This window comes from Mesoplodon bidens (genome assembly GCF_964165515.1).
Source record: "Mesoplodon bidens genome assembly, chromosome: 3".
NCBI lineage: Eukaryota > Metazoa > Chordata > Mammalia > Artiodactyla > Ziphiidae > Mesoplodon > Mesoplodon bidens.
This window is the reverse complement of record NC_138178.1, coordinates 177,231,042-177,245,034: the sequence shown is the minus strand read 5'-3', so window position 1 is coordinate 177,245,034 and position 13,993 is coordinate 177,231,042. Positions and strand designations below refer to the sequence as shown.

Genomic DNA, 13,993 nt, shown 5'->3' with positions numbered 1-13,993 from the left:
CAGGGGGAGATTCTCTTGACCCTCCCCATAAGGCCCTGCTTGTGCAGAATGCTGACGGCCCAGAAGCCCACAACTTGGCCACCCCCTCTTTTCACCTGAGACAGCTGCAATCCCGAGGGTGGCGGTGGACTTGCTCAAGGACACAAATCTGGGGCTCCTCAGACGGCCAGATGGGTAGCTTATTCATTTTTAGACAAAAATAGCCACGCAGGTGCCAAGTCTGTCCTGGAATCAGCACAGGCTGCAGCCCCCCTCCACGAACAGAAGTCTGTTTGGGGACTTTGACCTCTGGATGCCTGATGGCGCTGGCCTCGTGCGTGTGCCCAGACACGCCCCCCAGGACTCAGCCTCCTCCCGTCCTCTCCACGGCATCAGCCTCGTCCAGTAAGACCAGGCTGTCTCCAAGCTGTTATGGGTGCTCTGGGAGCACAGACCCCACCTCGATCTCTTTCCGGCCCCTCCTCCTTCCCACACACCCCAGGCCCCACTCAGGTTCTTGGACACAGTGATTCTCAGTCAGTGGGACTGAATGAATGAACAAGTGAATGAACGAATGAACAAAGGAGGAAACAATCAACACCCCAGGTGCTGATTTCACACATCCCAGGTGGGTTCCCCTGCTCCACCTGCTGGTGCCCTTGGACTTCGGGATCCCACCTTCAGGCAGGGGGCTCCGTGTCCTGTGGCTTTCTTCCCTCTGCCTCTGTTCGGGGTGTGATCAGGGCTCAGCTTGGCTCTCTTTGTAGGAGCAGAAATGGCTGCACCAGTTCCAGACATCACATCTTTGAACCTCACAGTTCAGAAGGAAAGAGACCCTCACCTTCCACCGATCAACAATGCCCTGGGCTTCACTGGGATTCCACCTCCCAGGTCCCAAGCCCCCCAGGACCCACCCCTAGCCAGGAGAACACCTCGCACTGCTTGGCTTTGCCTATGGGGGCTGCCCTGGGAACATGCTGCCGCAGGATGGGGGGCGGGGACTGGCGGCTGAGGGCTCTCTGAGCTCACCCAGGCCCGTCTCCCCGGGGCGGGGTGGCGTGCAGTGGGGAGCCTCCAAGCAGAACTTCTGCACGCACACCGGTTCGGCTCAGCCCGTCAGGCTTGTTGAACCTCCCAGGCCCCATGAACCACCCTCCAGACTGACTTCCCCCTTTCCTCCCCCATACCCCCGGCTGCCAGACAAGCCTGTCTATATACGAAGTGCAATCGTGAGTGCTGTTCACGCTGGTTTTCCCTGTCTTAGTAGACTTCTTGGTCCCCACGTGATCTGGTGGATTCACAGTCACCCTTGGGAGAAGAGGGTCAATTATTTCCTCCCAGCAGAATCACCTGCATGTTGGCCCAGCTGGGATCACGTGACTTGGGAAAGGGAGCTGGGGGCGGAGGCTGGCCAAAGCTGGGCTTAGAGGGTCTCCCCCAGGAGCAGAAGCAACAGACTCCCACCCTGCCAGGACATCTGTTGCGCTGGTCACCTGTGCAGAGGGAAAGGCCAGGCCTGAGGAAACCTGCGAGCATGGCAGACCCAGGCCGCCCACACCCAGGGAGGGCTCTCAGCCCTGCCTGCGTTCGGTGCCCTGGGATGGGCCTCTGACGGTGTCAGGCCCCACTCAGCTCTGCGGGACAGAGCGGAGAGAGGACAGGCGCTGAACAAGGAAATGTGCAAGTGGATACATCACGGCAACGGGCTAAAAAGGAAAACACCCGGCCTTCAGAAGATCCGGGGTGAGCCCGCCTGGGCTGGGCTGACCTGGCCCATCTATGCCGCACCCTTGGCCTCTACCTTCGTTCAGCACCCGTGACCCCCCATCTGTAGGGAAGCTTAGCAACCACAGGTCACCCTTATCCCATGTGCTGGTACACCCTTTCCCCAGGAGCCAGGCAGGGCAGGGAGCACCATCCCACCCTGCAGACGGAGACACTGAGGCTCGAGTGTGGAAACTGGCTGTGAGGCCTCACCTCAGGTCTAGTCCTTGGACCCAAGTCGAGAGCCCACTTGGGTGCTGCAGTAAGACTGAAGCCTTTACCCACATTCTCGCCTCTGGAGAATAGATTCAGGAAGAGGCTTTTAGCAGGGCCTCTGGAAATTTTCACCTATCTCGGTTCATTGTAGAATCTGCTGATCCGTTAGACATAATCTCGTCTCCTTTTCCAGGGCTGCACAGTGACCCAACCTCATCCTACGTGCCACACGTGCCTCCTGCCATTCTCCTCGCTAACCCTAAGTCTGGAGCCCTTCAGCGTGTGACTCCCATGGCTGCCGGAACAAGAGACCACAAACCTGGGCCTTAAAAAACAGAAGTGTATTCTCTGGAGGCCGGAACTGGAAGCCAAGGTGTGGGCAGGGCTGGTTCCCTCTAGAGGCTGTCGCAGGCCTCTCTCTAGCCCCTGATGTCTCCTGAGGTCCTTGGCTTGAAGACACGTCACTTCAACGTTTGTGTCTGTCTGTGCGTGGCCGTCCCCTTTGGATGTCTCTGTCTCAAGTATCCCTCTCCTTTCTAAGGACACTTGTCAAGGGATTGAGGGCCCAGCCTAAATCCAGGATGATCTCATCCTGACATCCTTATCTTAATTACTTCTGCAAAGCCTCTGCTTCCAAATCAGGTCACAATTCCAGGTACCAAGCGTTAGCACGTGGACACATCTTTGGGGGGCCACCAGGACGGTCAGGCTCTTCACAGAACCAGGAAGCTAACATGAGCCACAATGTTATTTAAAGTTGTCCAGTAGCCAGAGTAAAAAAGATGAAAAGAAGCAGGGGAAATTTACTTTAATAAGATAAATACAGGGACTGCCCTGGTGGCACAGTGGATAGGAATCCACTTGCCAATGCAGGGGACACGGGTTCGAGCCCTGGTCCAGGAAGATCCCACATGCCGCGGAGCAACTAAGCCCGTGAGCCACAACTACTGAGCCTGTGCTCTAGAGCCTGCGAGCCACAACTACTGAAGCCCACACGCCTAGAGCCTGTGCTCCACAACAAGAGAAGCCACTGCAATGAGAAGCCCACACACCGCAACAAAGACCCAACACAGCCAAAAATAAAGTTATATCTTAAAAAAAAAAAGAAAAAGATATATACATATATTGTTGTTTCTTCAGCAAATTTTATCAGAAAATTTTTAAAATTATTTTTAATTGTGGCAAAATATACATAAAATTTAGTTAGCTACTGTAAGTGTACAGTTCAGGAACATGAAGTACATTCACATTATTGTACAACCATCGCCACAGAACTTTTTCATCTTCCCAAACTGAAATTCTATACCCATTAAACAATAACCTCTCCTCCTCCCGGCCCTGGCAGCCACCGTTCGACTTCCTGTCTCTGTGAGTTTGACTACTCCAGGTACCTCATGTAAGTGGAATCATACAGGATGTGTCCTTTTGTGTCTGGCTTATTTTACTTTATACACTGTCCTCGAGGTTCATCCATGTTACAGCATGGGCCAGAATTTCCTTTTTCTTTTCTTCTTTTATAAATTTATTTATTTTTATTCATTTTTGGCTGCTTTGGTTCTTCATTGCTGTGCACGGCTTCCTCTAGTTGCAGTGAGCGGGGGCTACTCTTCGGTGTGGTGTGCAGGATTCTCACTGCAGTGGCTTCTCTTGTTGAGGGGCACAGGCTCTAGGCGCGCAGGCTTCAGTAGTTGTGGCACATGGGCTCAGTAGTTGTGGCTCGTGGGCTCTAGAGCCCAGGCTCAGTAGTTGTGGCACACGGGCTTAGTTGCTCCACGTCATGTGGGATCTTCCTGAGCCAGGGCTCGAACCCGTGTCCCCTGCATTGGCAGGCGGATTCTTAACCACTGCGCCACCAGGGAAGTCCTCTTTTTTTTTAATTTATTTATTTTATTTATTTTTGGTTGCATTGGGTCTTTGTTGCTAGGGCTTTCTCTAGTTGAGGCGAGTGGGGGCTACTCTTCGTTGCAGTGCGTGGGCTTCTCATCGCAGTGGCTTCTCTTGTTGCGGAGCACAGGCTCTAGGCGCGTGGGCTTCAGTGGTTGTGGCATGTGGGCTCAGTAGTTGTGGCTCGTGGGCTCTAGAGCACATGCTCAGTAGTTGTGGTGCACGGGCTTAGTTGCTCCATGTCATGTGGGATCTTCCCAGACCAGGGCTGAAACCCGTGTCCCCTGCATTGGCAGGTGGATTCTTAACCACTGCACCACCAGGGAAGTCCTCTTTTTTTAAAAAATTAATTTATTTTATTTATTTTTGGTTGCGCTGGGTCTTTGTTGCTGCGCTAGGGCTTTCTTTAGTTGAGGCGAGTGAGGGCTACTCTTCGTTGCAGTGCGTGGGCTTCTCGTTGCAGTGGCTTCTCTTGTTGCAGAGCACGGGCTCTAGGCATGCGGGCTTCAGTAGTTGTGGCACGTGGGCTCACTAGTTGTGGCTCGTGGGCTCTAGAGCACAGGCTCAGTAGTTGTGGTGCATGGGCTTAGTTGCTCCAAGTCATGTGGGATCTTCCCGGGCCAGGGATCGAACCCGTGTCCCCTACATTGGCAGGCGGATTCTTAACCACTGCGCCACCAGGGAAGCCCCTCTTTTCTTTTTAAGGCTGTTTAATATATCTTACCGAACCCAATATATCTAAATTTTATTTCAGCGTGTACCTATATAAGAAATTATGAGGTAGTTCGCATTCCTTTTCTCACACTAAGTCTTTGGAATATGGGGTGCAGTTTATGCTTACAGATAGCTCAGCTCAGACAGGCCACATCTCCAGTGCTTGCTACCATGTGGCCATGGTTGCAGTGCTTCTTGCCAGACATCCTGGGAAAAGCCGGAGGGGCCGTGCCTGGCTTGGAGCATCTTCTGGATCCCCTCCCCGCTCAGTCAGGTACTGACTCACTTGGATGGCCCACCTGTCCTCCTGGGGACACAGCCTTTTGCATCCCCCTCCTCAGTTCTCAGCTCTGTCCTGCCCCACCTGCTGCCCAGCCCACACTCACACATTCCAAGCTCCCCTCTGGGACCAAAGAAGGAAGAACATGCCTTACGGCACCTCCTAGGCCAACACTAACAGAACTTGCTGCGACCATGGAAATGCTGCACATCTGTGATGCCCAATACAGTAGCCACGAGCCACACGTGGCTACTGGGCATTTGACAGGGGCTAGTGCAACCGAGGGACTGAGTTTTTAACTTCACTTTATATTTACTGAAATGTAAATAGCCACACATGGCTAGTGGCTCCTGTACTGGACAGGCTACTTCTCACTGCCTTCCTGGCTGCGCCCCTAGTCAGAGCCACCCGAGTCCCGGCAGTAGCCTACGTGGGGCTCCCCCGCTGCCCTGGCCCCCTGGCAGAGTGAGGAGGCCACGGCCTCCCTTTCACAGAGTCCTCGGTGGCTCCCCGGAGCACTCAGGGGAAAAGCCAGGTCTTCGTGGTGGCCCGCCAGGCCCTGGCCTGTCTCCTCCCACCCTCCTCCTCCATGGTTCCCGCTGTGCCACCACGCTGGCCGTCCTGCTGCTCTTGGCTCTGCCGGGCTCGCTGCAGCCCGGGGCCTTAGTCACTCTTGCCCGGCTCCGGGTCAGGCGCCCCTGCCATCTGCTCCTTCCCAAACTCCCTAGTCTGCCTGCTAGTTTCCCACAGCACTGAGCACCTGGTACGATTTACTCTTTACTGCATGCACGTCTGCCCGCTCTAGGATGTCTGCCAGTTTTGTTCACGGACGACCCCCCAGCGCTGCAGCAGTGACTGCAAGCCTCCGCGCATTGTTGACCTAACAGGACACCGGGGAACTCGGGCTCCGCAGCATCCATCCTCCCCGCCAGCATCTGATAGGCCAGGGGGCGGGCCCAGGACCTGGCCGGGCCAATCAGAGCAGATCTGATTCTAAATTGCCCCTGGATGCAGGGGCCTGTGCTGGCCTGACCCGCCTCGCCCTGTGCTCTGAGGGGCCCCAGAACCCTCCAAGGGCCGTTCTGAGGATGCCAGGAAGCCACCTAAATAAAGCTGCAGGAGCCGTGCCTGGCAGACAATAACCCTTGCTCACTATTACTGTTACTGTTATTCGGTAAAGGGGTCCGGGGCGCTACAAGTGCCATCACGAGCACACTTCTGTCCACGGCCTACTCTGCCCCAGGCAGCATGGCGAGCACCGGGTGGGGCGGGGGCGCGACGACGGGGATGAAGGCAACCTCCCCGGCCCCGGCAGTCACGTCCCTTGGTGACCTCTGGGCCCCATGTCTGCATGACCAGATGCTCAGATTCTGGAGTCTGTAGCCAGATGCAGCAGGACCCCGGCTGATGGGAGGTCTTGCTTTCTACGTAGAAGGCCCCCAGCCATGGCAGGGCAGCTGGGTCTGTGCCGGGGGCCCTGCCAGGTGTCCTGCTACATCCCTACCAGATTGGGTGATCCCCAGGCCAGGGCCATGCTTGACATATGACCCCTGTGGCCAGGCCTGGGGAGGCACCAGGGACACATTAGGATGCTGTGCTTTCTTTTTTTTTAAATAAATTTATTTATTTATTTGTGGCTGCGTTGGGTCTTCATTGCTATGTGCGGGCTTTCTCTAGTTGCAGCGAGCGGGGGCTACACTTCATCGCGGTGCACGGGCTTCTCATCACAGTGGCTTCTCTTGTTGTGGAGCACGGGCTCCAGGCACGTGGGCTTCAGTAGTTGTGGCACGTGGGCTCAGTTGTTGTGGCATGCGAGTTCTAGAGCACAGGCTCAATAGTTGTGGCACACGGGCTTAAGTTTCTCCATGGCATGTGGGATCTTCCTGAACCAGAGCTTGAACCCATGTCCCCTGAATTGGCAGGCGGATTCTTAACGACTGCTCCACCAGGGAAGTCCCTGCTTTTTTTTTTTTTTTTTTTCGGTTCGCGGGCCTCTCACTGTTGTGGCCTCTCCCGTTGCAGAGCACAGTCTCCGGACGTGCAGGCTCAGCGGCCATGGCTCACGGGCCCAGCCGCTCTGCGGCATGTGGGATCCTCCCGGACCGGGGCACGAACCTGTGTCCCCTGCATCGGCAGGCGGACTCTCAACCACTGCGCCACCAGGGAAGCCCCCTGCTTTCTTTTTATTTTTTATTTTTCCCTGCTTTCTTTTTAAAATAAAATCTCGTTTGCCTACTGGTTTTCCTGGCAGATGGGCCAAATCTTCACAAGCCAGTGCCCACAGCTGTTTGCTCCTCCGTCTGGCTGTGGCTGGTGGACCCCGGGTGTGTGTGCCTGCGTGTGCACAGAGACAAGCAAGCAGCGCCTCTCAAGGGCCTCTCCACCACAGCTCTGGCTTCCTTTGTGTTAATCTTCCCACCCTGCACCACACTGTGGATCTGTTTGGACGATAAACTCAAGTCTTCAGGTATGTGTGCTGGGGTGAGGGGAAGGGGGATGGGCCTGGGGGAGCTTAGAGCCCCCAGTTACCTGGATAGAAACCACCTCAAGACACCTACCGACCTCGTCCATCCATCTCATCCCCTCCTCCGGCAGCTCTTCCTGTACTTTTTCCACCCAAGGACCAACTCAGGACTCAGTGAAGACAATCATCACCGCAAATCAATAGCCAAGCAGCTCCAAATGCAGCCTGAACATTTTTGGAAGATTGATCAATTCATTTTCAATGGCATGAAAAGAAAGAAATGACTTTCCTGGAAGACCAGTGAGGTGAGCTGAGTGTCTGAGCAGGGGCACTGCCCAGCAACAAGGGTGGCTGTCCTCACCATGTGGGCACAGGGCACTGGGGCCACAAGGTGGGCAGGGCGGCCCATGAGGGCTGCTCCATTCCCAGGGCTGAGAGCAGGGCCTGGCGTGCAGCAGGTGCTTCTGAGCATTTGTTGAATGAATGAATGAATGAATAAGCAAGGACTCCACTGTCTTCACAGGACCCCAAATGGAACACCGTCACGTGCCCTTTGCTGGAGGGCTCACCCTTCTCGGTCTACAGTGCATTTGAGGCTCAGAGGGCTTAGGTGCCAGAGCTGAGACGGCAAACAAAACCGTCTTCACTTGCTACAACATGGATGAGCCTTAAGTATGTCACACTAAGGGAAATAAGCCAATCGCAAAAGGTCAAATACGGATGAGACCCCCCAGGGCAGTCAGACTCACAGACTGTTGGGGGCCAGGGGCTGGGGGTGGAGGTGGAGAGTTAGTGTTTCATGGAGACAGAGTTTCAGATGACAAGGTCCTGGAGACGGATGGTGGTGATGTGGATGTGCTCTATGACACTGAACTGTTCACTTAAACAATGGTTCACTTAATGTTATGTGTAGTTTACCACACATACTCACACAAAATTACTCTTCACTCCATTCGGCCTCTGGGACTTGTGGTATCTCTGAGGTGAGGCTCGTCCACTCCGAGAGGAGGGCACCCTGCACAGGGGTCAGGCTTCCTAAGAGGGATGCCATAGAGATGCGCCTCCCAGCAAGGGGTAGCGGGCACGTCCAGAGTCACCAGCACCCCAGCCTGACCCAACTCGCCTCTGCTCAGGTACAAGGGTTGCTTCCACGGAAGGTAAATGAGTGACAGCCCTCTCTGGGCCTGGCCTGTAAAACCTTTGCTGCTCCTCCAGCCTCCCTCCTTTCCTGCAGGCTCGGGGGGCAGTGCCCTGGGCCACTCGCCAGCCATGGACACGGCAAAGCTCCGTTCAGGTGGGCAAGTCTCCTGAGCAGAGCTGAGGGGCAGGCCCCCTGGGAAGTTTTTCTGGGGAGCCAAGTCTTGTAACACAAGCAAGTCTGCCAGCCAATCAGAGGGTGAGGGCATTGTAGGCTGCGCCTGAGGCCCCCGAGGTCAGGACAGGGACCGGGCACGAGAGGTGCCTTCTTCAGGGAGCAGATGGAAGGTGTGGAGGGGACAGTGCCCTAGAAGGGCTCACGTAGTTGTCTGTACGTCCCCACTGGAAGTCCCGTGTTTTAAAATGTGGCTATCTGGGGCTTCCCTGGTGGCGCAGTGGTTGAGAGTCCGCCTGCCGATGCAGGGGATACGGGTTCGTGCCCCGGTCTGGGAAGATCCCACATGCCACGGAGCGGCTGGGCCCGTGAGCCATGGCTGCTGAGCCTGCGCATCCGGAGCCTGCGCTCCGCAACGGGAGAGGCCACAACAGTGAGAGGCCCGCGTACCGCAAAAAAAAAAAAAAAAAAAAAAAAAATGTGGCTATCTGGACTTCCCTGGTGGCATAGTGGATAAGACTCCGCACTCCCAATGCAGGGGTCCCGGGTTCGATCCCTGGTCAGGGAACTAGATCCCACATGCATGCTGCAGCTAAGAGTTCACATGCCACAACTAAGACCCTGTGCAATTAAATAAATAAATATTTTTAAAAATAAATAAATAAAAAATAAAAAAATAAAATAAAATGTGGTTATCCACTTTGCTGTACACTTGAAACTAACACAGCGTTGTTTATCAATGGTACTCCAACATAAAACAAAAAGTTAAAAAATAAAAAGATAAAATTTGGTTATCAACTTTACAATGCTATTTCTTTGTGATACCAGCGAGAAAATATGTTGATTAACTAGCACTTAGATATAATTGCAGTACATTTTAAGTAGAGATGCTTCTGCCATTGAAGGAACGTAATTAAAATTTATGGTTAACCTTGAATATAAACATGCAAATCAGACCAGGTGATTCCATAAAATATTCTTCATGGGTTCTTCATCACGTGACTAATTTTTTCTCCTACCTTAAATCCTGCTAGTCTGTAAGCGCTGCAGCGGAAGCAACAACAAGTCCTCACCATCACAGGCCCTGTGCCTGGCACGGACAGGCACTCAGTATCTGTGGGATGAACGAACGCTCCCACTCACCCACAGCCTTCACAGGTGGGCAGCGTGCAGCTGGCCAAGAGCTGGCGGCGTACGCCCGGGGCCCATGGGAAGCACTGGGCTTTCCCAGCTGTGGCAGATGAGACACCACGATGCAAACACCTTGGGAAGAAACGGAGGCGCCAAAGCATGTATTCAGAAGGCCTGGAAGTTGTTAAAAGGCAATTACTTTGAAATAAGAATAACATGGGTACAATGGAATCTGAGAGGGAATCTAACAGGACTGAGGCCTCCCCAGTGGGCTTGGCCGCACCCCAGAGGAAGAGAGAGCACGGCCGGCGCCAAAACCCCAGTCAGGCGGCCTTGCTGAGCAAGAACGCACAGCCTCCCCTTTGGGAAACTGATTCCCCGTAAAGGAAGGCTGTTCCTTTGCTGTCTGCTCCTCCCTGCACTGTCCCAACTTTCCAACCAGAGGCATTCTTAAATTTTTAACTTAAAAATTGTCAACAGAATATGCCTATTTGTTGTTCTGTTTTCAGAAGTAGAAAAAAAGCAATGCTAGTGGGGAAAAACAAATCAACACACACAAAACTTTATCATACAATTTCCCATGCGTTCTATGATCTCCCTACTAATCAGAAGTGTACAATAAATAGTCTTTGCAAATGTGCAGGACAGGAGGCCTGCTGTGCAGGCGCCTCCGTGGCGGTGCGCCCTCCTCCGGTGTGGAAGTGGCCTGAAGGGCTGGCTGGAAAAGGGCCCGCCAAGCCTGTGTCCTCGGGGGAGGGACGGAGGATCGGAACACAGCACAGAGCTTCTTTGAAGCCGATGCTGCGACGTGTCCTCCAGAGCCCGTGGGGGGTTGCCGGCCACAGGAGTGGTGTGCGGGCTCATTCGGGGAGAGGCAATCCCCGAAGACCCCGTGGGTCAACATCCACCTACAGGCACCTCCTGCTTAAGCTACCGCCGGTGCAGATGCTCGACTCCCACTCACGACAGGGGCTGCCTTCCAGTCGCCCTCCCCCCACAGAGGCCCTGAGGTGCCTGGGAACCAGCCCCTTTGAGTGTTATTAGTCACTAATTTCCCCATTTGTGAGGAGACCCGACAGGCACGTGGAATGCGCCCAGGGGTTCTGTCAGGTTGAGTGTCATCGTGGCCAAGGAAGCTGAGGCCAGAAGGCGGGGTTGGGTAGACCGGTCTGCTCTGGAAGGCTCCTCTGTGCAGGCCTGTCACAAAGACGCTCCCCTGGACCTCCCAGAGTCAGACTTTCCAATATGCTATTAGGGTTAAACAGGGAAAGAGGACTTCCCTGGTGGCATGGCGGTTAAGAATCCATCTGCCAGTGCAGGGGACACAGGCTTAAGACCTGGTCTGGGTAGATCCCACATGCCGCAGAGCAAGTACTGAGCCTGCACTCTAGAGCCCACGAACCACAACTACTGAGCCCGTGTGTCGCAACTACTGAAGCCTGCGCACCTAGAGCCCGTGCTTTGCGACAAGAGAAGCCATCGCAATGAGAAGCCCGTGCACTGCGACAAAGAGTAGCCCCCGCTCGCTGCAACTAGAGAAAGCCCGCACACAGCAATGGAGACCCAACGCAGCCAAAAATAATAAATAAAATAAATAAATTTATTTTTTAAAAAAAGGGAGGGCTTCCCTGGTGGCTCAGTGGTTAAGACTCCTCCTGCCAGTGCAGGGGACACAGGTTCGAGCCCTGGTCCGGGAAGATCCCACATGCCGCGGAGCAACTAAGCCCGTGCGCCACAACTACTGCAGCCTGCACTCTAGAGCCCGTGAGCCACAACTACTGAGCTCACGTGCCACAACTACTGAAGCCTGTGTGCCTAGAGCCCACGCTCCACAACAAGAGAAGCCACCGCAATGAGAAGCCCGCACACCGCAACAAAGAGTAGCTCCCGCTTGCCGCAACTAGAGAAAGCCCGCGCGCAGCAATGAAGACCCAATGCAGCCAGAAATAATAAATAAATAAAATAAATACATTTAAAAAAAAAGAGCTAGAAAGACTTCCCCAGTGATCCAGTGGTAAAGAATCCTCCTTACAATGCAGGGAATGTGGGTTCGATCCCTGGTCGGGGAACTAAGATCCCATATGCTGCGGGGCAACTGAGCTCTCGAGCCTCAACTAGAGCCCACATGTTGCAAACTACAGAGCCCACGTGCTCTGGAACCCATGCGCCACAACTAGAGAGAAGCCCGTGCACCACAACGAAGAGCCCATGTGCCGCATCTAAGACCCGATGCAGCCAAAAATAAAATAATTAAAACACAAAGAAGTAAAAGCTAGAGAACAGTTCATGCCTCCGGGCTCACTCATATGGAACCAGGGCCCAACCCGGTCCCCTAACTGTGGCGGCGTTCCTTTGCAGACGCAGTGTCACATGTGCTGGTGACAGGTTGTGTTTAGCGGAGGCAGTGGCGTGATGCGTGAGGTGGGGTTACTTCTGTGAAGCCTCGTGTCCCACGCTGCTTGGTGCACGCACTCCACTCCCTGGGGACCTCCATGGACACCTGGGTTAACAGCCCACGGAGCTGATGGGCCGCACAGCGTTCGCCAGGAACCACGGCGCTCAGTGGCGCCCAGCGCTCGGCTTTCCTCTTCGGCATCACCCTCGTCCACCTGCGTGGCCCTTAAAAGCCTGGGCGGGGCGGGGCGGGGCGGGGCGGGGGTGGGATGACGTGCTTCCTCCGGTCTCTGGACTTCCTCCTGGAAGTCATCGTGGGTGGCGGCAGTGTATAAGCCGCAGAAAACCTCCAGCCGTTCGACCCCAGTGTCACATCCCGTTTGGGAATAAACACTGCTCGCCAGGGCTTCCCTGGTGGCGCAGTGGTTGAGAATCCGCCTGCTAACGCAGGGGACACGCGTTCGAGCGCTGGTCTGGGAGGATCCCACATGCCGCGGAGCAGCTGGGCCCGTGAGTCACGACTACTGAGCCTGCGCGTCTGGAGCCTGTGCTCCGCAGCAAGAGAGGCCGCGATAGTGAGAGGCCCGCGCACCGCGATGAAGAGTGGCCCCCGCTTGCCGCAACTAGAGAAAGCCCTCGCACAGAAACGAAGACCCAACACAGCCAAAATAAATTAATTAATAAACTCCTACCCCCAACATCTTCTTAAAAAAAAAAAAAAAAACTGCTTGCCAAGTGGCTTTTGGTAAAATCCAGATGTCTCATCTGTCCTCAGAGGTCACCTTGTGCCCTGGCTCTGAAGGCCACGTCCCCGCTGCTGAGGCAGGTCCCCCCACCCCTTCCCCGCCACGGCTCCAGGACCCAGTACAAAGACAGCCTCATCATTTTATAACCACATAATCCTACTTCAAACAATGCTGATTTTATAAGAACTGAAGCAGAGGGACATGAGCCACAGCGAGCTGTTCAGGAAAACCTTGGAAACAGCCTCTGCCTCCCTGGAATAAATGGAGAGAAGTCCCCTGGGGTCTGTTGGAGGAGCCACACCTGCTTCCGGGCCTGTGTCCGGACACCTCCCAGGACAGCTGCGCTTCAACAGGGCCTGGACCCGGGGCCCTCCAATAACCAGGGCTCACTGGTCGGGTGAGGCCGTGGTAACACTGCAGCCAGCTTCCAAAACATTCCTATCAGTAGAGTCAAATTTTTCAAGTGAAACTTTATTAATCTCTTTATATTGTTCTCTTTCAAATTGGTATAATTCAAAAACACAGAAAACAGGCACACAGTGCTTGGGTTTTATTTAACATCACTTCCACTGCCAAGAGCCAGCTTGGAATCCACAGTCAGGACGGAGCCACGTAGCGCACCAGGACCCGCGTCCTCCCAGCCTGCCCTGCACACACAGGTCTTAGAGCCCTCATACAACGAGCTCCTATAAGCAGCTGCTTCTCGTGGAAACTTAGACGCTGGCGGGTGGGTCAGGGTGGGCTCCTAATTGCTGGTCTTCTTTCGTTTCAGTCTAAGCTTGTTCCAAATCCTCTCCAGGGCCACTTTTCCCATGAAGAAGGTGATGGCAAAATTACGCTTGTACCAGTCCCTAAAGAAGAACAGCACAAGCACACATGACCCACGCTCAGGCATCCGAACTGTCTCCTCTTCCACCCTTCCCCACCATCTCTGCCATTTCCCGCCCTCTTTAAAGCTAGACTGCCCATAAAAGCCTGCCTTCCACCTGGATTTTCATCAGGCTGATGTGCCCAGTGCACCCCGACCCCGCTTTTCCCACTCCTGGAGGCTGCTGCAGCCTTCCTCAGTTTTTGCTAGAAGACACAGAAAGAGCTCTCAGAAGCTTTGG

At 54.4% G+C, this 13,993-nt stretch overlaps 1 protein-coding gene across 1 annotated transcript in view; it reads right to left on the bottom strand.

The window, feature by feature from the left end:
* Positions 1-13,339: 13,339 nt before the first annotated feature.
* COA8 (cytochrome c oxidase assembly factor 8) overlaps positions 13,340-13,993 on the bottom strand; it is a 37,494-nt gene continuing 36,840 nt past the window's right edge. Inside the window, exon 5 of the mRNA XM_081227181.1 lies at positions 13,340-13,735. Within this exon, the coding sequence (XP_081083307.1) occupies positions 13,630-13,735 (106 nt within the window). The 3' untranslated portion in view covers positions 13,340-13,629. The remainder of the gene's footprint in view (positions 13,736-13,993) is intronic.